This window comes from Triturus cristatus, chromosome 4_2 (genome assembly GCF_964204655.1).
Source record: "Triturus cristatus chromosome 4_2, aTriCri1.1, whole genome shotgun sequence".
Taxonomy (NCBI): domain Eukaryota; kingdom Metazoa; phylum Chordata; class Amphibia; order Caudata; family Salamandridae; genus Triturus; species Triturus cristatus.
The window spans coordinates 191,155,310-191,180,827 of record NC_140586.1 but is presented as its reverse complement, the minus strand read 5'-3'; the positions used below and the strand labels follow the sequence as shown (position 1 = coordinate 191,180,827).

Here is a 25,518-nt window from a genome sequence, read left to right as displayed (position 1 = left end):
TATGTTGTACTTCTTGGGAATTAGGAATGTCATTTACAACTGGTGTTAAAGCACTTGTTCCATTATCTAACCCTGTTTTTTGGGGTTCAACAATCAGTACGTTAGGGTTTTCCATTCTTGTAACTAATTTGTTCAGTACGTCTGTGTTTAATAAAACAAGGTTCCCCAACTTGTCTAACTTCGAATTAATCAACCTTGTTCTCTCCACTAGGGGTACGATCAAGGATTTGATTAGGGTTTCCAGTTTACCCAAAAGACCATCAGCAGCACTACTCGTGGGGGTCTGTTGAGCTGGACCTCTTTTGACCAAAGTTGGGTTTGTTGACTGGGTAGTATCATTAGGGATCAAAGTTTTCCCAGTTTTGTTAGGGATTTTGGGCATTTTAGCAGTTCCACCCTTCTGAGGACCACCCCCTCTTTTCCTTTTGCTTGGTTTGGTATTTACCAGTGAGCCTATTTTTTGGGTTTCTGTAGTGGGTCTATGTGACGGAGTAGGGCTAGAAACTCTACTGAATAGGCTACTAGAAATCATACTGGGTGGAGAATGATTGGAGGTAGAACAATCCGCTGAATTGTCCGCAACCAGAATCGTTGGGCTCACACAGGATCGAAATTCCTGAGTAATAATAGGTTTAGGTAATCTTAAGGGATCAGGGGAGATCACAGTCCCAATGTGGCCTAAAGATGAGCGTTTCCCTGTATTGAGATCTAGGGACAGACGTTTCTCAGTAAGAGCAATCTCTTTCTCTAAAATCACTGTTGCTCGTTTTATAAATTGGTCCATTGTTCCACTGACCACCCCACCCGTGGTTGGCAATTGAGCAGTTCTTCCCTTCCCAGAGCGTAATGCCATAACTGGTTGGTGGCAGTACTAAAATACAATGAATCGCAAACAATGAACAACTTAAAGACCAGATTTAAGGGGAATAGCCCAGCCCGGCCTCAAACGACCTCGGACGGCCTCAGACGGTCCTGCCCTTGTCCCGGGCTTCTCCCGGGATGCTCCCGCGGCGCTCCCGCGCAGCGGTATGATCAGCTTGCTATGAAGGGAGGGAGAGTGGTTAGGGGGCGGGGCAGGCATGCAGGAAGAGCGGACCAGGTGGTGTTAATTGGTCATGCAGGGACTCCTGGGAGATGAAGTCCCTGTAAATACGCTCGCAGCCCTGTAGCCAGTTAAACCCTCACCTTTCCCAAACACAGCGCCTCTGCGCCAGTCCCGGCACAAACACAGTCGGCAAGCCCAAACAACAAAGCGGGACCCGCGGAGCGGGTCCGGCGAGCAGTGGACAAATTCACGGGCAGCACATCAGTTCTCCAGTATTGCTACACCTCCTTATGATCACCAGCAACTTGAATGAGTGTCCCCTTTCTTGTAATTATACGGCGTAATGTGACACATTTTGCAATAGAATTGCCTCATTATTTTATCATTTTTACACATTTTAACGCCATCTTGGCAAAGGCAACACCCCAATAGTACCAGTTGGACACCCAAATACAGAAAAGTGACAAGTCAAACTTTACGTAGGGCTTGACACTGGACTTCAACATGTGCACCGGATTTTTAGTAACTTTTGAGCCGTTTGAGTTAGAAACAATTGGTTTTGTTAAATTCTGCAGATTATGTAGCAGATCATGGGTTATGTGACAAATGCGGAAAAATCCATAACTATGCGGAAAATGCAGCGTCCACAAAATTGCATAATTCCAGTGGACCCTGATTAAAGCATATCATTTATACTTGTACGATGTTGGGGTGATCCAGGCATCTCCTACAAGGACAGCAGGGAGTGAGAGAAAGGAGTTTCTAGGATAGGGTTTCTGTGTCAAGTGCGCGTGTGGAGTGTTTGCTGTAGTTAGCTCTGCAGAGATAAGCAGAGACTCAGGTAAAATTATATTTTGTCATTGGGGAGCTCAAGTTTCCTCCCAACTATGTCAAAAGCTGCATTCTAGTGCCCTCGTGTGGACATTGGTGATGATGACACAAACAAACTGACAACAGGGGTGTAAATGTGGCAGCACCAGCCCTGAATGGGTGACAATATTTTTTAGATTCTTTGATAAAGTTGTTGTTTGAAGAGACAGGTTTAGAGCTCCTTTCCTAACTGTAATAGGAAGGGGGAAGGTCTGAAGTTGAGATTTCACTGGCTTGTGCACTGGTTGAAAGTGCCTGCCTTCCAATTTTTTTTTTCCTTTGTAATTTTGGATCTGCTGTGGAAGGTAAGCTTTTTCCTGCTGGCTGCTCCAGAACAAGGATTTTCAGAGTCCAAGTGAAAATGACATTTTGCTATTTGGGTACTCCTGTTGACTTCGGAACTTGGCTTTTTAGGGCATTTGTTGTAGCCTGGAACATTCTTCTGGCTGTCTGTTGTGCAATGATGTGACGGAAACCTGCAGTGCAATGTCCTTATCATAGCATCCTCTATCTGGTAGGTGGTCTGAACTCACAGGACGGCGCAAAGGTACTTTTCTTTACCTATAGTCTCTATAGTACATAAGAGACATCACTAGGATGTGTGGGGTGTATTGGCAATCTGTGACTGAAGGAGAGGTGGCAGTGTCTGTCGGTGAAGAACCCAAGCTACTTCGTATATAGTGTCATCCTTCTTGGTCATCGCAGACTGCCTCTTTTGCTGTTTGGCTGTGGTGCCATATCCCATGCAGCACCAAGAAACAGACTCACTAGAAGTCATTGTAATATTACATGGAACTTCTTGTTGAATGTGGATGCACGGGGGGGGGGCGTGTAGCAGTGCTTAATTTGAGCCGGTGTTTGCAGGTGCTTGCCACTGGCCCTTGATTTTTAAAGCTGCTACTTATGACAGTTCCCCACTTAGTAGAGTTGGGTCTGTTTTTGAGATGAGACTATTAACAGAGTATTTAATAATTTAATATAGAGTAAAAACGAATAATACAAGCCCTTCAGGCAATTTTGATAGCTTCGGCAGAGACGTTTTAAGGCATGGGCAAAGTGGGCTCTGGCCCAGGGCCCCAGCCTTTCAGGGGGTCCCTGAAAGAGCCAGCTCTGTTCTGCAGAGCATCTTTCCCTGATGGCATTGAATCATTCTTAAACAGATTGTTTTAAATGCTGTTTTCCTTGAATTTATTTTTAATGTAGGTGATGTGAGAGTCTATTAACAGACATTTTGCAGAGAAATGCTGTGTTTATGTTTCAAGCAACATCCATAAGGAAAAGTTTCTTTTAGATCAAAACAGGACCTCACATTTGAGAAGTGGGAGCAGGTCACAGAGATTATTTGTAGGGCGTTAGTGAGCTGCTGCTGTGTTACAGTATTGAAAACACATATCACAATCCCTAAATATTACATGGAAACACATTTAGAATGTGGAGGAGGGTGCCTGTGCACTCCCAGTGACCTGGCCACAGAGGGCTTGAAAGAGCTGAAATCGGATCATGAATTCAAAGATGTTCTAAACAGGGGCCCCAAAAATACGTCTAGCCCAGGGCCCCCAAAATCCTTCAGATTGCCCTGGCTTCGGGTTATCTGGAATTGTCTGAATTGTCACACTTCCAGGGGTGCGATGGTGAGTAGTTGTGCTGGCTCTGTTAGTGGCAGGGCAGTGAGAGCTCCAAGCTGCAGTGGCCTTCTGAGTAGGGCCATGGTACTCTTACTTTTCCACAAATTAAGCACTGGGGTAGTATCTCAAGCAGCTTCGCAGTGTTCGTGCGTTAGAGGGCCGTGGAATATTACATGCTACCTCACAGTGTACACGCACTAGAGGAAAGTTTAATATCACACGTAGCATGAAAAACTACACGCACCAACAACAACAAAAAAGACAGTGTAGTGTCATACGCTGCTTCACGGTGCACAAGCACCAGGTGGCTATGAAATACGACATGTACACTCAAAGTGTATTTACAAGCCTCAAAGGGCTGTGTAGTGTCACATACTGACTCACAATCTATGTCCACCAGAGGTAGTTTGATGGCACCATCTTACAGCCTCACAGTGTACATGCACCGGAGGAGTGTAACCTCAAAGTGTGTATGCACCAGAGGCAGTGCAATACCACAAACAGGCTCACAGTATAGCTACACCACGTGGCAGTGTAATATCATATGAAGCCCCACCTAGCAAAGATGTTGCTGGGGTACAAACGAGTAGTGGGTGCAATTGGGAAGGAACATCGCCTCTCCCGTAGCAGACCGGTAGCCCCAGCCCTCCAGGTCTATGATGCCAAAGCGGGAGGTGCTGCGCTCTACGGGGCAGAGCTATGGGGACTGGATAAGGCTCATGATCTTTGTAGATCTGAGCACACGTTTTTCAGAGATTTGGTGATTTTGCCCCAATCCATTCCCCTCACCCCCCTAATGCTGGACATGGGCAGGCAGACCATTCAATCATTCAATCAGGGGGTTTATAAAGCGCGCTACTCATCCGTGACGATCTTAAGGCGCTGGGGAGGTGGGGGTGGGTGCGCCGCTCTGTTCAGCTGAAGAGCCAGGTCTTGAGGGTCTTCCTGAAGGTGTTCAGGGAGGGGGCACCTCTGATGTCTGCCGGTAGCTCGTTCCAGGTCTTGGCTGCAATGTGGGAGTACAATCTTCCGCCTGATCTGGCTCTGTGGATCTGAGGGGTTTCAGCCAGTGCGAGGTTGGATGATCGCAGGTTTCTTTTGGGTATGTGGAAGTTTACTCTGTTGGTTAGGTATTTGGGTCCGTAGTTGTGCAGGCACTTGTAGGCTTAAGTGAGGATTTTGAAGGTGATCCTTTTCTCCACAGGAAGCCAGTGGAGTCGCCGCAGGTGTTGGCTGATGTGTTCGCGCCGGGGGATGTCAAGGAAGAGTCTGGCTGCAGTGTTCTGTATCGTTTGCAGTTTGCGGAGTAGGGACTTGTTGATGCCGGCGTAGAGTGCGTTGCCATAGTCGAGTTTGCTGGTGATGGTGATATAGCGAGCCTGCGCCCCCTTCTCTTCTGGGCCCGCATTTGGTGAACCCCAGAGCTCCTTCCGTACGCCAAGGCTCTTACAAAGGTGATACGATTAGATACTGGCCATAAAATGTCAGAATAGCAATCTTAGTCTAAGGTTTTAAAGCTCATTAGGATAGCCAAGAGCCACCCACGAAAGACGAGCTAAAACACCGCTACTGGGAATGGGTGGAGCACCAAGAATCATGTAATTCAAACCTAGGCAGACTAACTTGTGAATTTTATCTCCACAAATAAACTAGATGCCTTGAGCCTTTTTTAAACGTCATTCAGGTTCCACAGGACAGGATGTTGTACATCCATTTCAGGCTCGGCACACTTCCTGTTTGTGAGTTCACAGTGAAATGACACTCGCTTAACCAAACCCCAAAGAACTGCCCTTGTTGCGAGGCCACAGTTGAAAGTATTGCCCATGTCCTGTTTGCCTACCCGGCTTTCAGCAACCCGAGGGCTAAATGGCTAAAACCACTGTGCCAGCAACTGGGAACACGGGATTATCAGGGCGCCTTACGCATTCTCAGGACCGATCCAAGACCCTTTTTTACGTTTTGCGCGGCAAAATTTCTAGGTCACGCTTGGCGAATCAGACAGAAGTATAGGCTTGGTTTGGCATAGTACCTTGCTGAAGCACTCTAACATCCAATCACTGTAAGGCTCTTCGGCTGCTTTTCCTTGTCCCAAAACCTTGCGTTATGCACTTGCACTTTTTTCTTTAAAAATGTATGTGCTGCTATTTTATGGAGGGCTGCATGCAGCCTACATAGAGAAAATGGCCTCCCTACAGGCGCCTGGCTGGGCGCTGTCCGCACCAATCACAACGCTGCCATTGCAGCGTTGTGATTGGCTTAGAGGAGGGGAAGGAGGCTGTCTTCTTCCTGTTTCCAGCAGCGGAACCCAGCCAGGAGCGGAGGCGGCGTGGATCCCGGTAAGGTAAGTTTTATTTTATTAAATTTGTCGTTGTCCCACGTGAACACTAGCGCGAGCCCCCACCCACCCCACCATCCGCGACTGCATGTTGTCTCTCTATGTTGGGTGTATATTACCCTGTTGTGGAGTTCCCTGGTTCAATTCCCAGGTCTTAGGTGCAATTTTGAACTGTTGACTTGCTTTTATCCAGGTTGGGGACTGTCCTTCCTCTTATCACGTGAGTTTGTCTGCTCTAACAAGAAGGGGGCACTTGAGATGGATCTGGCTGGTTGGTGCCTGATTGAGGAGCGCTCTGAGTCTACCTGATCCTGTTAAGTCCTGGTGGCATCCTGGTGCTGGCGGCATTGGGAAGCATTCCAGGGAGCGCAATCATGTTGAGTGCTTATCCTCTTCCTATTCAGAGTCTTCTTCCTCTCCTTCTCCGGTGCGGTCCAAATGCCGCATGGAAGGTGATGATACCAGGATCAAACATTTGATTAAGGAGACATTGCAAGAAATGGGGGCTGGGGGGACATTCCAAGAGCTCTCTTTCTGTTCATCTTTCTCATTCTTCTGACTCTGAGGAGGATTGAACGGGGGTGAGGAGCATAAGGGTAAATACATTGATAAAGAGATGTTGCCGGACTGGCTGAAGCATGTCAAGTCCAACAGGAGGTTTCCTTGCGATGATTCCCCTATCACTTCAGGTGGTTCGTTGCTGCACCAGTTTCAGAGTTCAGCTGCGGTGGATGTGCCGGTCCATCCCTTCATCCATGAGGTGCGGAAAAGGAAATGGAAGGACACTGATCTTATCATGCTTCCCAGATTCATGGCTAAACTTTACCCTCTTCAGGATATGTTGAAGGAATTGCCAGGCTCGATTCCTATTGATTATTTTGTAGCGAGTCTGGGGGGTCGTACTTCTTTGGCAGAGGATACAGTGATAAGGGATCCTGTGGATAGGAAGGTGGATGCTTCCCTTCGGAAGGTCTATTCTGGTTCCCATCTAGGGCTGAGGGCAGGCATTTTATGGGGCTTATGTTGACCAGTCGCTCATTTTGGATATCAAGGCCCTGTATCAGTCGCTGGATGATACTTCTGACTGTTCTGGTCTTTTGGAGCATATCTAGCAGCAGGTGGAGTTCCTTTCTGATGAGTCCTTTGTTGTGATGAGGGCTTCGGCCCTTTTTGGGGGGGGCTGGTGTGGCGGCCCGCCACAATCTGGTTCTGAAGGACTGGAAGACCGATTCAGCCCAGAAGTCTTCTGCCTTGCGCTTGCCTTTTCAGGGAATTATGTTGTTTGATAAGGAATTGGAGGGCAAGATGCACAAACCTTTTAAGGAGAAGAAGCACCCCCACCCCTTCAAACATTCCTCCACTGCAGCTGTCTCTTCTAGGCTTAAATCCTTCTTTCGTCCCCCCTCTCAGAGGCAGTTTTCTAGAGGACATGGGAGGTTTTCATCTGGTAGGGGTCGGCACTGGAAAGCTAAGTCCCTCCCCTCTGAAACCTCGTTTTTGGCAATCTGGATGCCAATCCCGGATTGTTGGTCGGAGGTCGGCTTCAGTTCTTTCTCCCAGCTTGGGTGCAGTCCTGTTCAGAAGTGTGGGTGCTGGGCACTGTACACCTGGAATATCTCAGAGTTTTTGTAGACTCCTCTGGATTCAGGGGTTCATCCGACTCCCTGGCCATCTTGTCTGACCAAGCAGTCCGAACTGTCTCTGGGGATCCAGTCTCTCTTGGTGAAGGGGGCGATTCAGGAGGTTCCTCTTCTGGAGATGGAGAGGGGGTTTCACTCCCTGATTTTTCTTGTGCCCAAAGTGACAGGGGAGTTTCTTCTGGTGCTGCAATTAAAGGCTCTGAACAAATTTCTGTTAAATCTGCCCTTCGAAATGAAGAGTCTTCAACGGGTGATTCCTTTGGTTCTACTGGGTCATTTTTTGTGCACCCTGGATCTTCAGGACGCATACTATCATGTCCCGGTTCACCACAGCTCTCACAGGTTCCTGAAGTTTTGCCTTCTGGCAGTCATTATCAGTTTCTTCTTCTGCCTTTCGGCCTGGGGTTGGCCCGAGGGTGTTCACCAAGGTGATGGCGCCATTGGTGGCACCTTTCCATCTTCAGGGTGTCCTTATCTACCCATACCTGGACGATTGGCTGATCCATGCTCCATCTCGGGATCAGTTGTTGATGGATCAGGAGTTGGTATGTTCTGCATTGCGGGCTCATGGGTTTCTACTGAACCTGTCCAAGTGTCAACTGGAGCCCTTGCAGGACTCGACGTTCATTGGGGTGCGCTTTCGCACCGATCTGAACCGAGTGCTCCTACCTGTCTCTCGGGAGGTGACATTGAGTTCCCTTGCTCGTCAGTTCCTGGTGGGATGTTCCTTCCCGGTCCGTCTCTGCTTGTGGCTTCTGGGTCTCACGGCTGTGGCAGTATTCATGGTGTCTTGGGCAAGGTTTCATCTCCGGCCTCTGTGGTTACATCTGTTGGCCCTTTGTCTCCCAATATGGCCCTCTGGTGTCTCTTTCTATCCTCCCTGCCCTGCGCTGGTGGACGGTGTCAACCAATCTCTCCAGGGGTATACCTTTGCAGCCCTCTCCTCTGGTGGTTCTGATGATGGATGCCAGTGCTTTCGGGTGGGAGGTGACGTTGGAGTCCGGTTCGCTTCAGGGTCGTTGGTCCCTCCTGGAGGGAAGGCGTTCTTTGAATTGATGGGAGTTGACGGCTCTGCCCCTGGCTGTCATAGGGTTCCGTGACCTGTTGTTGGATTGTAATGTGGTGATGCATTCCGACAACATGCTGACGGTGGCTTATCTGAATCATCAGGGGGGAATCCAGTCGAGGTCCCTGAATGCAGTGGTGATTCCATTGTTTTGTGGGCAGAGGTGCATCTGCTGTCTCTGTCAGCGGTCCATATCCGGGGTGTGGACAGTGGGGTGGCAGATGCCCAAAGTCAATATTTCCCAACCTCACAGGAGTTGTCTATGACTCCAGAGGCCTTTCGGCTGGAGTACAGGAGGTTTGGTCTTCCCTTTCTCGACCTCTTTGCTTCCCGGCACAATGCTCAGTTTCCTCGCTTTTGCCCCCGGGTCCGTCAGGAGGGGGCTCGGGGGTGGATGCCCTGACCAACCCCTTGGCCATCGCGCCTGTTGTATGCCTTCCAGCCCCTTGTCTTGATCCCCCAGTTTTTGGCTCGCTTGATGATGGGGTCTCGGGAGGTGGTGGTGGTGGTCCCTATTTGGCATCGCTGGTCTTGGTTTCCCACTCTGCAGCTGTTGGCTGTTCGGGTCCTTGGTTACTCCCGTACTATCTATCTCCCCTACAGTCACCCCCAATGCTGTCCCTCCCGCGGCTGTCGGTTTGGAGGTTGAGAGGCAGGGGCGGCGGCATCAGGGTCTCCCCGAGCATTTAGCGTTGGCTCTGCCACAGTCCCAGAAGCCTTCTGCTCTCCGGTCCTGTGGTCAGCATTGGAGGAATTTCCAGCATGGTGTCATGGTCTGTCCTTGTCCCCCCGGATTGTACAGTGCCTGCAATTTCTCTGGGAGGGGTTTGAGAAACAGTTGTCTGTTTCTACTTTAGGGGCTCAGTGGGCAGCGATTAAGGCTTTTTGTTCCCCTTGGGGAAATTTGTTGGATGTGGATGACTTGGTCTCTAGGTTGCTGCAGAGTTTTTCTTTGGCCCGTCCTGTGGTGCGCCCCTCGTTTCCTTTTTGGGACCTCCTATTGGTGTTACGCACTTTGGTGGCCTCTCCCTTTGAGCCTTTGGCAGAGGTGGACATCAAGATTGTGACTTTGAAGGTGGTCTTTTTGGTGGCCATTACTTCGGGCAGGCGCCTTGGGGAGTTGGGGGCTTTGAAGGCCTGTGAGGCTTTTTGTCCTTTTCGGAGGTTGGGGTGGTCCTTCGGATGGATTTCTCATTTTTTCCCAAGGTTCCTTCTCAGTTCCATCGTTCCCAGGCGTTGGTGTTGCCTGCTTTGTGCTCTGATCAGGCGTCTGGCCATGTCCTTCCTTGTCTTTGCTTGGTGTTTGCAGGGCTTTGCGTATCTATCTGGATCACACACGTCCTTTTCGAAAGTACAACTCCCTATTTGTGTCTTTCGGGGTTTTCTCTCGTGGGAGGAAGGCTTCTTCTTCTGTTGGTCACTTGCTGAAGCAGGTCATTATGTTGGCCTACTCTCTTTCGGGTTCCCATCCTCCAGTGGGTGTGCAGGGGCATTCTACCCAAAGGGAGACAGCCTCCTGGGCTGAGGTACAGCGGGTGTCCCTGTCTGAAATCTGTAGGGCTGCTATCTGGCCATCTGCTAATACTTTCTTTTGTGAGGCATTATTGCATCCAGAATGTGCTGGGGGACGATGCTGATTCTGGTTTGGGGGTACTTTATGCTGTGTGCTCCTGAATTTCTGTCTGCTCCAGGAAATCACTGGGTGTTTCTGATTGCATTGTGTACGGGTGGTTTGTTGTTTGATGAATGCCGGTTGTTGCTTGGGTATTCTTACTTGTTTTAATGAATGGGACAAGGACAGGAAGGACCTGGGGGTAATGTCCTATTACTTACCGGTAATCTTCATTACTCTTGGTCCCGATGTCCTCGTCCCATTCATATCTTCCCTCCCTCCCTCCCGGACTTGCCGCCTTCATCTGTGGCTTGGTTGTCCAGAGGGAATGCTGGGTATAGTACGTTTATGTACTCTCGGTTGGAGGCGGTGGGGTATAGCCAGCATTCTTTCTTTCTTTTTTTCTGTTGGTGAGATAGGATTATCTCACTTGTTTTAATGAATGGGACGAGGACAACGGGACCAGGAGTAATGAAGATTACCGGTAAGTAATAGGACATTCAGCCTCACAATTCACATGCAACAGAGAGTAGTGTAACATCACATGCACCCTCAACATCGTAACCTTTAAACTCTTCTCTCTCCTTAGTGCCGTGGGTGACCTGTCCGAAGCCCTAAAAGAGGCGATAATTGAAGTGCACAAGCAAGCACAGGACACCGAGTTCATGAAAAACTTCCTCAAAAGGCAGCTCTCACTAGATGAATTTAAGGTACTGTTGGACCTGGCCCTCTCCACATGGCCACACCCAAACTATTTGCCTTTACCCCTCCTATTTTTTTTAACCCCTTTTTATCAGCCACTAGGAATCTGTTCACTTTATCACTTCTAACCAGTGCAAAAGTCCTTATGTTCTCGCCATTAAACATAGTAAAATTGGCTTACGCCAAATTGGCACATTTAATTTACTAGTATAGAGTTACTACATGTGCCCAGGGCCTGTAAATTAATTGCTACTAGTGGGCCTGCACCACTTATTGTGACAAACTCTTAAGTAGCCTTTTCAAACTAGTCTCAGGCCTACATTTGCAGTTTGTTTACAGTTCTAAACTGCCAAACCAACCTGGAAAATAAACCTTTCGCCTAGCCTAAAATTCCTTTTTTGATACATATATGTAACCCCTAGGGTAGGCCCCCAACAGCCCATAGGGCAGGGTGCAATGTATTTAAAAAGTTGGACATGTACTTTTAAGTTTCACACTTCCTGGTAGTGAAAACCTTACAAAATCATTGTTCACAACTTTGAGGCCTATCTCATCCATAAGATAACTTTGGGTTACTTTATTACAAGTGATAACTTTTGATTGAGAACAGGTAAAAATGTCATGTTTACATTCAAATGATTTGTAATTTAAAACCCTCTTTAAGGTAAAGTCGGGTTTTAAGTCACAATTCTGAAGATGCCACTTTTAGAAAGCTGAGATTTTCTTGTTCTTACCATTTGGTGCCTGATGTCTGTTTCCTGGGTCACATATCTAGGTATAGTTGGCAGCTGGTCCTTTATGTATTCCTCCCAGACTGCCATACAATATAGGGACTGGGTGTTGGCAGGATGGACCATCCTCACATAATGAGAAGGGAAGAGTTGTCACCTGTGATACTTTCACTTCAAAGACTGTGCCTCTGCACACACACAAAGAACTTCACACTAGGCCATTGTGACTCCAGACATCCTGGGCCAGAGCAGGAAAGCAGGATATTCCAGACACCTCTTTGGGGGGAAAATTCCAGAAGCTTCTCCCATTCCAAAGCGAGCACTAGGGATAAAACTAGGACCCTCAGACTCACTCTTCAGTACACGCCTGGAACTGTTGACACTGCAGAAGAAGCACTGCCCTGCTGGCACAGGACTGCCCTGCTGCTTGAGGCCTCCCCTACTCTGACAAGGAAGACTGGACCTGCGCCCTTGATCCGAGGCTTCCTAAGTAACTCTAAGGGCTAGTTACCAGGCCTCCTGTTCTGAGCTACAGGGACGCAACAAGCTCCAGAGGCCCCCCATGTAACTGCCCAGCTGACCTGCTGCACTGAACCTGCGTGGACCTGCCTGAGCTCTGCTGGCCTCTGCTGGAGTGCATTTGTGATCCTGAACAGATAACTCCCAGGTCCAGGGCATTAGTGAGCTCCTTCTGGAAGAAAAACGAGAAATCCTGAAGTTTTGGGCTCTTCGGTACAGCAAACAGGCCCGTTTGCACTAAGATCTTCCTGCCCACGCTGATGCGAAACTCAGGTGAACTCAACTCTTCACGCCACAGCAACCGCCAGCGACGATCAGCAATGCAAGATCTGCACTTCGTGCTACAGCATCAACAGACCGCGGTGACGGCCAACGCAACACTTCAGCATTGACTATCCACGATCCCCGACAGGGTCTTCGAGCTACAGCATCTACCATTTGCAACGCTCTCCCTGCTCCTCGTGGCCCCCTCCACTGCGAACTGGAGTTTTCGCACCAGACTTTGAGATGGCAACTTTTTCAGCTGGACTAACCTTCTCCCTGTATCTGGCCTGCGCTCTATCGTGGTCAGCCTGAAGTTGTGACTTTCACCTGGTCTCGCACGACCAGATCACCACGACTGCCGATATGTGCTTTTAGGCGCTATTGTTACCTTAACTCTTTGAAATTGCATAGCTACAGTGTGTTTTTTCCAAGTGGGCAGTCTAGGAGATTTGAGAGGCAAGGCATGTGCATTTGGCATCACAGGCTCTTCTAGTACAAGGGTTCAAGTACCCCATGGGCGACAGTGTTTAAGGTAATTTTTTAAAAAATGGAGTGCTTAATGAATCCGTGGGCAACAAAGTGTTGTATTAATGTTTTTTAAATAATTGGAGCGCTTAGTGAATATTCCTGGGAAACAGGAAGATGACCAGATAGGTTGTTGAACAATTATTTAGCAACACCTAGCCAATAAATCCTAAGTATGCATAGTTTATTTTGACATTATTTTTCAATTTCAAAATATTATGCATGAGAACATTTCGTTATGTCTTTAAAAGAGACACAGATGTAACACATTTATCACCAAAAATACATATAAATCAAAACACAAAATACTCAATAAACACATAAACAAAACATGAACACCATGTGAAATGTCAATTGCCTTCAAAAATCTTTAGAGGACACCAGTCCTTGTGTAACAAATGAAGGAACAGGCGGACATATACTAATTCAAAAGGTCCTGCCTGTTTACTGGGCTGAAGACTGCTCTATGTAAAAGGGGTCGTTACACCATAGGGGGATACATTTCTTTTATAGCTCCCTGGAGTGCCCCACAAATGTTCTGGCTTCAGCTCAGAGTCATTCCTTGACAGTAGTAATTTTCTGCTTGTCCTTGTGTGCTTGTTTTAGTTTTGCTGGCTCCAGGGTCGCTATTGGCAAGGGGTAAATTGCAATGCGTGGGGTAAAATCTAGTATCCATGAAGGGATGCCAGGTGGAGTTAAGAAGGGTGCCAAGCGCACGTACTGAAGTGGACATAAATGCATTAATACGTAGGATGGATGCGATGGATGAGATTCTGGCTCTCTTGCACCCATAGAGCCCACAGGGCAGCCTACGGAGCAAGCGGCTCAAGTGGAGATGCAGAGGAGGATGGAGGTCAGGTGGTGGTGAAGGTCAGGGTGGCTCACATGCTGTTGTAGTCCTGACGACAAACAACAGAATTGTTCAGAACGGCAATAGTTGCATGGCCATTGGTGTTACGCCAGCAGGTGGCGCGGTCCAGTCACCTGCTGGTCCAGCCAAATGTGGTTGTGAACTCAGCTAGTGTTTTGCCTTGACTATCAAAGGTACGGATGTCTGTACTCCTGATAGGGGGCGCTGGCAGTTGTAGTGGAGGGTGATAATGTTGAAAGGGCAAAGAGGCTGGTGGCCAATCTGGAAAGTTTAGGCGGACAAGGTATGCAAGGATAGGTGGGAGTGGTAAGCTCACCTGTAGGAGCGGCTAGTGTGTTTGTATTGACCTTTCAGATGGTCAAGGATCGGTAGTGGCTGTTACTTCACACACAGGCAGTGTGGCACAGGCAGTACTGGCGGCAGTCGGGGCCCTACCACTTTCTACTTTTCAAGGAGGCAACGCCGGTAGGTACGTTTGCACCATTGCTGAGTATTGGTTTGGGAGAATTGTGTTCTAAGCACGATTAGTTGGGCAGGCACGTGCTGGCAGAGGTGAAGTAGAAGATATGGAAGGGCATCTATGTGGATATGTGTGAGTTAATTGTTGACAGGCCCGAGCGGGAGGCGAGCAAACAGTGGAAGGAGTGCTCCCATTCTAGGGATTATGGACATTGTCCAGACAAGAAGAGGGTTGAGGAGACACTTTTGAATTGGGTCAAGGGCTACATGATTTTCCAGGCAATCATGGCTGAGAGGTTCCCCAACCTAGAGGCACAATTGGCGTGATATCAGAATAAGCTAGTATGATGAGTTTGGTGGCATCGCTTGGAGGAACGATGACAAGGAGTTTAGGAGAATAAAGGCCACTAGGACCACGCTGGCATGGGACCAAATTGTTGTGAACAGTCACTTGGCTGCACTTCATAAAGCAGCAAAGCCCAGAGGCTGCCCCAAGCCAGCCCTTTTGGGTGGCTCGGGGGTAGATGCTAATATGGGGGAAGCAAAGAAGGGGTCATGCTGGGATTTCAATTTTTTGATCTCACTCCAGAGCCCCAGGAATGTGCAAATTCAGGCATTGCTGTTTTTTCTGCGACCTTCCTTCACACCCGGAGTCCAAGGAAGGGTGTCCCAAAACACAAGGATGAACAACCACTATTGGTCAAAGTCCCCTACCCGGTTACCTGGCAAGCAATGGTGACATCGGTGAATGTTCACAGCAACACTGTGGCAGCGCAATCTTTGTATGAAGGTTTTAGGAATGGTTTAAGAATCCCGGCTGAACGCTATGTGGGTGTAACCTATTGTAAAAATAGCAGTCACTGAGAGCTAATCCTAGCATTGCCAGGACATTGATCGAGAAGGAGATGAAGCTGGGGAGGGTAGCAGGTCCATTTGATTCGATCCCGCCAGAGAATTTTGTGTGTTCCCCATTAAGGGTTGTGAAGAAAGATTCAGGGGAGAGTCACTTAATTCATAATTTGTCAGCGTCTACAGGTCAGTCTGTCAACGAGGCCATTGATGAACACTATGCTCAGTCAGGTACGCCTCGCTAGGCCAGGCAATTGTAATGCGCCAGGAGCTGGAACCTGGGACATTGTTAGCAAAGGCTGACATCGAATCCGCTTTTAGGCCACTACCAGCACATCCTGATGACTTTCATTTACTGGGCATCCAATTTCCGGGTGCCTTCTATTTAGACAAATGTATGCCCATGGGCTGTTCAGTCTCCTGTGCTTACTTAGAGAGGTGTAGCACTTCCTTGGAGTGGGTATTCCAGCAGACATCGGGGCACAGGTAGGCACTGCATTATTTGGAGGATTTCCTGTACTGGGTGCTCCGGGCACAGCAGAACGTGGGAAGGCTTTGGACTCTGTCCAAGAATTGATGGGAATGTTTGGAGTACCCCTAGCACAAGCAAAGACGTGCGGGCCAGCTACAACAATTACATTTTAGGATAGAGTTGGATTCCAAGGCAGGAGTGTCTAGGTTTCCACGGGAAAAGTCAAGGCGTTTGCAAGTGCATTAAAGGAGTGTCTAGTTGCCAAAAAAGAGACATTGCATCTGTTGCAGGTAGTAGTGGTGCAAATTAATTTTGCTCCCCATATCATACCCATGGGCTGCCCATTCTCCAGGTCAATCGTGCAGGCCATGTCTGGCCTGAAGTTGAGGCATCATCTTACTAGGTTGTATTGCAAAGTCAGGCAGGGTATGAGAATCTGGGAGGCATTTCAGAAGGATTTCAAGGGTGCAGTAGTATAGCCAAGCCCATCTAGAACTAATGGGGAGTAGGGCTTGTTTACAGATACTGCAGGCAGTGTTGGTTTTGCGCCATTTTGGGTGCATCCTGGTGTGCACTCGGTGGCCGTGAGATTAGGTTGAGTCTTGTTTGGTGGCAAACATTGGCTTCTTGGCGCTCTTTTCCATCATGCTGGCCCTCACAATATGGCCAAGCGTAAGAGACTGCTGAAGGAAATCATACTGCCATGTTTGAGGCTGAATGTCAATTTTAAATCAAAACGTGCCTGGTGTAGATGTTTTGCCTTGTTTTAAGATGCAGACCTTCAGGTACCACTACCCAGAAGCAGTTGAGTACCCTTCACAATTCCCGGATCAGCTATGGCGGCTTGGTGCCCCAGCTTACCAGACCTCATGGCTGCCAGCCTAGCAGAAAAGGTGTGCCTATGAGAAGGCATATTAAACGCATTGCAGGTTTCAGGAAAGCAATTGGATGGGTGAATAGTTTTCACCTGAGTCCGTAATCACTTTCCTTGAGACACTGAGGGGTAAGGGCGACCTGTGTCACAATTTCCTTTTTTGAGAAGATGCTGGGGTACAAAGATGGGACAAAAGCTTTCCTGGCGCTAAGGGTACTGAAGAGTTGGCAGAGATTGGAGGGATACAAGCAGTATTCTAGGTGCTCTATAGTAATGTTAAAGCTGGTGGCCAGCCTTGAGGGAGTGTGCAGGTCACCTTCTGAGGTTTGCTTGTTTAGGGCAGCTTTCTTCCTGGCATTATATGGGGCATTAAGGGTGGGGGAGCTAGTGGCAAAGAACAAGAAGGACAGAAGTGAGGTTTTACAGCTAGCAGACATCCAATGGCCAAATGGTTTCTTGGCGGTCACCATTACCTATTCTAAGACTGACCAGATGGGTAGGCGGACCACATACTGCCTCACAGGGCCCCAGCGAGTGCCTGCTGCCTGCTGGGGAAGCTTGAAGCCTATATGGCACAGTGGGCACAAGGGGCTGTTAGCCCCGTATTGTTTCATGAGGAAGGAACGTCAATGGCAAGGTTCCAATTTGCTTGGGTACTTAGTAGGTCCCTAGTGTCAGCGGGTTTATATCCAGCAGAGTATAGCTCGCATTCATTTTGTATTGGTGCAGCCACCACGGGGGCAGACATGGGGTTGGCTGGACAAGCAGTTCAACGGATAGGCAGGCGGACGTCTGACTTTTACTAGCGCTATGTAAGATTAAACATGTTATAATTGTCCTGGCTCTACATTTTCCCATCCTTTACGGTAGTCTCCTGCCAACGCAGGTGAAGACATGATAAGGTGATGCGGCTGCTGGATACTTCATTGCCTCCTGTCAATGTGGGAGCAAGAGGTGTTACAGATGTGCTGGTGTCGGGCCACTCATACGTGAGGCGTGCAAAGTTGTTTTATTCTGCAGGCGACTACGCGACGCGGGCAAGGAAGGCCAGGTATCAGCTGACCTTTTTCAGTCAAAGAGTCCAGCGCTTGGCCAACTTGAGAACTGCATTTGACTAAATGGTGCCCTGGAGCCTTCCGCTCCTAGGAATTGTAATCATGCATTTAGGAGCAATGACTTGGCGAGCTAGGGCGAAAAGACTTATTCAAATTGATGGTCTCTGAAATGTGTTGGCTTTCATAGAAATTTCAGAAGGCTATTATAGCATAGTCCAAAATGGTCCTGGGGATGAGTTGCAGATGTGGTTCATCAGTCAGGGCCCTCAATGAGTCTGTGAAACGGCTGAACAGGAAGGCGGTTAAGTTGTTAAACATAGCTTGTTTATCACTGATACCTCATGAATGCATGAAGGGTGAGCATTTTTTCTTGCAGGGTGGGGTACACTTATTAAAAGAAGGCAATAATATGTTTTTGGAGAACTTTCCGGCCTGGCTAGGCCAACAGGCATGGTACGGGGGCAGATAGTAGGGGAACTATGCTGACCTGTGGTGGGTGAGTCCATGATTGGTGGGGACATTTCAGGTCCCTTTACGGCATCCTTTTATACCAAATTAATATTGGCATTACTGGACCCTCCAGGGGGTACCGGCAGCAAGTTGAAAAAAGGTTGCAGTGGTACGGGGGGCGCTTGATGACATGTGGTCCTTAGCTGTCAACCATCTGCGCAGGCGCAGTTGGCGGGAGCTAGTACAAGTCCTTGGGGGACAAGGAACTTGGGTGTAGGGGGGGCCAGAGGTAGATATCCTAAAGGGCAGCCACGCCCCCTGCACAAGAGCTCCCGATACGGGAGAGCTCCGGGTTCGGGTATGGGAGAAGGAAGGTGTGGTCCTCCCGTAAGGAGGAACCCATTCTCTCGACGTGGTGGTTTAAGAGGAAGGGACGCAGAACCAGTCATGATCTCACTCGGAACGGTTATGTTTTATTGTTTGCACAGGAGCAAACTAGTTATAGTTAGTTGACTGCTATGTACTAGAGTCTCTGTTAAAGCTATATCTCACTTGTAAACAAGATGTAAACAATATGGTTAATGTGGGGTGACCAGATTATCAATACAAAAAAACGGGACGGCCACTATTGACATAGGAATAGGACAAAATGTTGGCACTGCTCTCTCTTTAGTATAGTCTCCCTCCCCGAAGCTTTATTCCTATAACAAGTGCAGGAGGTTTGTGATCCTGTCTTGAGTGATGGGTTCCGTGGAGACTGATTCACCCCGCGTTAAAACCTGTTGTGCTGCATGATTGAGACCAGGCAGCATAGCAGGAGACTCTTCGATCAAGTGAACTCTGTCCCAGGTGTGCTGAGAGGGCCAGTGTAAATGTAACCCTTCACAGCACAGTGGAAAATGTGCATGCTCACCCGATCCTCTTCAAAGCCGAGGCATGTATTTTTTTGTTTAAGTGTTGCAATGCTGGAACCGTCGTTGACATACCGGAACTGTCTGCGAAAATCCGGGATGACTGGTCACCCTAGGTTACTGTGCAAAAATGTTGATGTTTATTTTTTTTGTGTGTGTATGTAAAATAAATATGGCGGGAGTCTTGCAACCCCTAACCCAAAAGAGCTGGCCTCAAGTTTGGTCTTTGACATTGAGGTTTTGTGGGGAGGGGTTGTGTTCCTGGGACATTGGTGACTCTCTGGCCATAATAATATTAACCTAGTGTCAAATTCCATAGACCGGATCTGGACGATGATGACCAAGACAGTGAGAGGCAAGAACCTGCAGGATTTGCTGGTACATATCCAAGAAGTCTTGGGGTTTCAGTCAGAGTAAAAGGAGGTGAAGGGTCTTTTCCCCATTAGAGTGGATCAACATCAGATGATTTACCACTACACAACGTTATAAGGGATATTGGGCCAGATGTAGGAAGCCAAATTGCGATCGCAAACAATGAAATTCGCAGAATTTAGGCGTTTGCGATCGCAATTTGGCTGTGTGCAATGTAAGTAGGCAAATACCCACTCGCAACATAAGGATTTGCAAAAATTGCGATGCCTTATTTTCCGCAAGCATTTAGAGAATCGCAATTTGCGATTCTCTAAATGCTATGCTAGTAGGCATCGCAAATTGCGATATTGCCTTAAGGAATCGCAAACTACCACCAACTTCAAGTTGGTGGTATTTTGCGATTTCCTTTAAAAAAGCACTTTTTTGCTTTGTTTCAAAGTGCCATGTGGCACACATACATGCCCTTAGGTGCACACATGCACATTTCAGGGCTGCAACAGGGTGTCCTTTTGGAACCCTTGCACCCTTGAAACTGCGCACGCAACTTGCGAATACCTTTTGGTTACTCGCAAATTGCGTGCACAAATCCCATTCATTCCCATGGGCCTCTTGGCCCATAAGAATGAATGGGAAGGTATACCATGATTGCGTATCTCAATTTGCGATTCGCAATTAAGGAATATTAAGGAATCACAATTATTTTTGCGATTCCTACACACATTCCATTTTGCGAGTACTTAATAGTGATTCGGTAAAAATCACTATTAAGGACTCGCAAAATTGACTTTACCTACATCTGGCCCATTATTCATAAAGATTTGAAGGAGTGAACAAAGCAGGCTTCCACTTTTCCGCAATAAGAAAACTTGGAAGACAAAATTCAGCAAACCCCAAAAGTGAATACAATTTTGTCTTTTATGTCCTCGTCATCTTCTCTAGTGTCTGAGTAGTTCATGATGCCACAGGTTGTAGATAGATAAGTGGAAACAGCTCTGAAAAGATCACATGCAGTATCACATTTCCAGATCAGGGCCAGGAGATATGCAGCATAAACTAGCAAGTGCTATTGATAGATTTTCAAAAGCTTTATGTCTGTCTCCCGGAGAATTAATACCCAAATCCTGTGTTACCCCAAATGGAATCATTATCTCAGTTCCTGTCTGATGTAACATTTGATGGTCTTTGAATGCCTTCCTCTTCTGCAAGTAGTGCTGCAGCAGGTTACAGAATCTTATTGATGAAACCCTAGAAATTGGATGCTAATCAAACATTGGTATTACAAAAATTGCCATTTACTGGCCCAAAACTCTTTGGGGATAAATTGAATGATATGATTAAAAATCAGCAGAGGAGAGTAAGATTCTTAAGCATTTTAAGTTGTTCACCATGAACTAAAAGTTCTGAACAAATTTAATTTGGTAGAATCGTTCAAAATGATCTCACTCATATCAATTGTTCCCTTAATGTACAAGGGAGATTTCCTGTCGACTCTAGATTTACTGGACGCATACTTTCATGCACCAATACATCGGGAAAGTCAAGAATTCCTGAGGTTCGCCCTGGAAGCAAGGTATTACCAGTTTCAAGCTCTACCTTTTAGCCTCTCAACATCACTGAGGTTATTTACTAAGGTATTAGTTATGGTGGGGGTGGTTCTTCAGTTCTGGGGATTACCATTTTTCCCTACTTAGACGACTAGTTCATTTGTGCTTCCTCTTTTCCAAATGCACAAGATGCAGTTCATTTGGTGATCAAGTTTCATCAGCAAGTGGGATTTATCCTGAATATCCAAATTTGCAGCTGCACCAGTCTCAAGAGAATCAGTTTATCAGGGCATTGTTCAATATTCATTTGAAGAGTGCATATCTTCCTCAAAACCTGCTCACAATACTTCAGCCTGAACTGCTGAACGGATCTACACCTACAGTGGCAGAAAGCTGGTTCTTGCTCCAGAAAGAGACATTTTTGTAATTTTGCGTAAATCAGTTCAGTTCTTGTGAAGTTATTAACCAAAAAACAAAAATGTAAATCTAGGGAAGCGGACCCTCCGCGATGTTTTGCAAAACTGCCCACCAACAGCAATGTTGTGATTGGCGGCCGCAACTGGAGAGGAAAGTTGCACACCACTATTTTATCGATCAGAGCAGGGTCTCAGGGCTTAAAATTTACAGTGCACAGACACTAACACACCCACTCACAGACCCACACAGATACTCACACACCTATTCACAGACCCATACACTTACCCACTCATAGACCTATAGCGTGGCTCACACACCTACTCAAAGATCCACACACACCTATTCACAGACCCACAAAGATACTCACATACGCACTCACAGATCCACACAGGCACTCGCATATTCACTCACAGACCCATACAGGCATTGATGCACCTAATGACAGGCCCATACAGGCATTGAAACACCCTTGCACAGATCTACTCAGGTACTCACACACATACTCACAGATTCACAGAGGCACTCACACACCTCCTCACATACCCACACAAGCACTCATACACCCACTCACAAACCCACACAGGAACTCACACACTCATTCACAGACACTCACACACCTACTCACAGACTCACACAGGAATTCAAACACCCTGTCACTGTCCCATAGTGTCACTCAAACACCCACTCACAGACCCACACAGACACTCACACACACACATACACCCACTCACATGCACTCATACAAACACTCATACAACCACTCATAAACCAACACAGAAACTCACACACATTCACAGACACACACAGACATTCACATACCCACTCACAGACCCAAGGACACTCACACATCCACTCAACCCACACAGACACTCGCACATCCACTCACAGACCCACACAGGAATTCACACACCCAGTCACTAACCCATAGCATCACTCACACACACAATCACAGACCCACACAGACACTCACAAAACAATTCACAGACACATACAGGCATTGACACGCTCAGTGACAGATCCACACAGGAACTCAAACACACACTCACAGGCCCACAGAGACACTAACACATACTCCCAGACCCATGCAGACAATCGCATACCAACTCAGACACCCATACAGGCATGCACACACCCAGTGACAGACCCACACACGAACTCATCCATCCACTCACAGACCCACAGACACTCACACACCCACTCACAGACCCATAGCCCCACTCACACAACCATTCACAGATACACACAGACATTCACACAGCCACTCACAGACCCACAGAGACATTCCCACACCCACTCAAGCACCCACATAAGCACTCACATACCCACTCACAGACCCACACAGGAACTGACACACCCACACAGACCTACAGCAACACTCACACAGACCTACAGCAACACTCACACACCCACTCACACACCCTGACCTTTTCACAGAGCCACAGACACTAACAAACCTACTCACAGACCCATAGTGCCATGCACACATCCACTCACAGACCCACAAAGACACTCACACATCCACTCAAAGGCCCACACAGACCGACATACATAGGCATTGATACACCAGTGACAGATCCACATAGTAACTCACACATCCACTCACCGACCCACACAGACACTCACACACCCATTCATGGACCAATAGCATCACTCACAAACCCACTCAGTAACTCACACACCCACTCTCAGACTCACACACCCACTCACACGCCCACTCATAGACCCACACAGGTACTCACACACCCACTCAGACTCACACATCCACACATAGACACACATACACATTCACAGATTCACTCAGGCATCCGCACACCTACTCAGACACAGAGACACTCACACACCCACTCACAGACTCTCATACACCCACTAACAAACCCATACAGGAAATAACACACCCAGTGACAGACCCACACAGGAACTCATGCACCCACTCACAGACCTACACAGACACTCTCACTTCTACTCACAGACTCACACACCTACTCACACACCCATACAGCCACTGACATACCCACTCATAAACCCACAGTCACTCACACACCCATTCCAACCTATACAGCCACTTGCACACCCCAAGGTTGCAGGTTACAGTTAGGAAATACAATTTTTTTTAAACTGTGAAATTCACTTACTAAAACAAAGGTTACAGGGTGATATAGTAAAAAACATTGACATTCCCCAAAAAACAAATGTTACAGTACAGGGGCGTTATAGTTACAAAATATAATTTTTTTAAACCTTAGAAATTCACTGAAAAAAACAAAGGTTAGAGTGACGTTATAGTTAGGTACATATTTTAACCACCTAAAACAATAGAAATTCAGCAGTTATAGTTAACTGAGCAAACTATAACTTATGCCCCTGAAATACACTGCTTATGACCTCGCATATTACATTGTCAGTTATATCACTGATAACATTGGAAACATCCACTACAATGCAAGCATTACAACGCAATGCCTGTACAATGCAGTCAATACAACCTAAGTTCCAGTACAACAAATGCCATTACAATGCATGACATTACAACGCATGTCCCTTACTGACCAGCACCTTCCCTGATGTAAGCACCCGGAGGTGTTAGAATAGTAATTGTTGTTGTAATAGAACATGCATTGTAATGGCTTACGTTGTAATGGTATGCGTTGTAATAGAAGTTGCAATGTAAAAACCATGTTGTAAAGGTATGCGTTGTAATAGTTTGCATTGTAACGTCAATTATCCGATAACATCTCAAATGACATCACTAATGACATCAGCCACAGAACCACTCACACACCCACTTACACAACCACTCACACACCAAGTAACACTCCCACACAACAACTCACATACCCATACAACCACTCACACACCCACTCACACAACCACTCACACCCACTCACAGACCCATACAGCCATTCACAAACCCACTCACACACTCACTTATAAACCCATACAAACACACACCCACTCTACAACTACTTAAACACCCACTCACACAACCTTGTAACACACCCACTTACACACCCATACAACCATTAATACACCCACTCACACACCCACAGTTACTCAAATACCAAGACACACACTGATACAACTGCTTACATACCCACTCACACACTAATACACAATTGACACACCCATCCACACATCCATACAACCACTCACACACCCACATCCACTCACGCACCCATACAACCTCTAACACAGCCACTTACCCATCCAGAACTCACTAAGACACCATTCACAGACCTATACAGCCACTCACACACCCACTGACAGACCTATGAAGCCAGTCACACACCCACTGACAGACCTATACTTCCACTCACACACCCACTGACAGGTCAATACAGACACTAACACAGCCACTCAACAACTGATACTGACAGTCAGACACCCACTCCGATGGCATATGTTAGAAATAGTAACGCTCATTAGTAGTACAGAAAGAATAGTAATTTAAGTTATGCAGTAGCATAGTAGGTATCTTTAAGTCTCAGAAATGTTTGCGAAACATTCATACTCACTGGATGATGTCATCCGTGATTTCATTTGAGATGTCATGAGTGATGTCACTGACCATGTTATTAGTGATGTAATATATGAGGTCATAAGCAGTGCATTGTGGGGCGTAAGGTACAGTTAGCTCAGGTAACTATGATGAATTTCAAAGGTTTTTCGAGGTTTAAATCTAAACCTAACTATAACGTCCCCCTGACCTTTGATTTTTCAGTGAATATATATACAAACACACACACACACACACATACATTTCCATTTACATGGCTATGCAAAAACCGGGACAGGAAAGGCAAAAAAGTAATATGAAAGACTAAAGTCCAACTTTTATGACTGACCTGTTCTGTTTTTTGGTTCTCAAAATATGGTCACCTATGCTGAATCCAAGTGAAGCACCTGAACTAGATAGAAACACATACACCAACGCCAAATAAGGGCGGTAACGCTCTCAGCTGATGTACCTCTTAATGGCCTCAAAAACCAGAGGGATGGCCGGCTTCCTGAAGGAGCGTTACTTTTGCAGGTGGGTCAACGAATATGGGAATGGAGGGGTTACCCTTGAGGCAATTAAAACCTGTATCATCCTGCACTTGCAAAACATCCACTTAGACTAACCTCACGATAAGTGAAGGAACTCAACTACAAACCACTGAGAGGAAAAGACTTCCCACTTTGGTTATTTTTTTCTGATTCCATTCTACTTTTCTGGGTGATGGTTAAAAACTCAGTACAGCAGCTAATCCTTTGTCTTTATTTTCTAACGTTTCCTTACCTATTTATTTTACCTGTCCCAGCTTATAGGGAAA

At 47.1% G+C, this 25,518-nt stretch overlaps 1 protein-coding gene across 1 annotated transcript in view; it reads left to right on the top strand.

The window, feature by feature from the left end:
* LOC146833348 (heme oxygenase 1-like) overlaps window positions 1-25,518 on the top strand; it is a 117,438-nt gene that overhangs the window by 13,020 nt on the left and 78,900 nt on the right. The window contains exon 2 of the mRNA XM_085601105.1: window positions 10,783-10,903. Coding sequence (XP_085457231.1) covers window positions 10,783-10,903 — 121 coding nt within the window. The remainder of the gene's footprint in view (window positions 1-10,782; window positions 10,904-25,518) is intronic.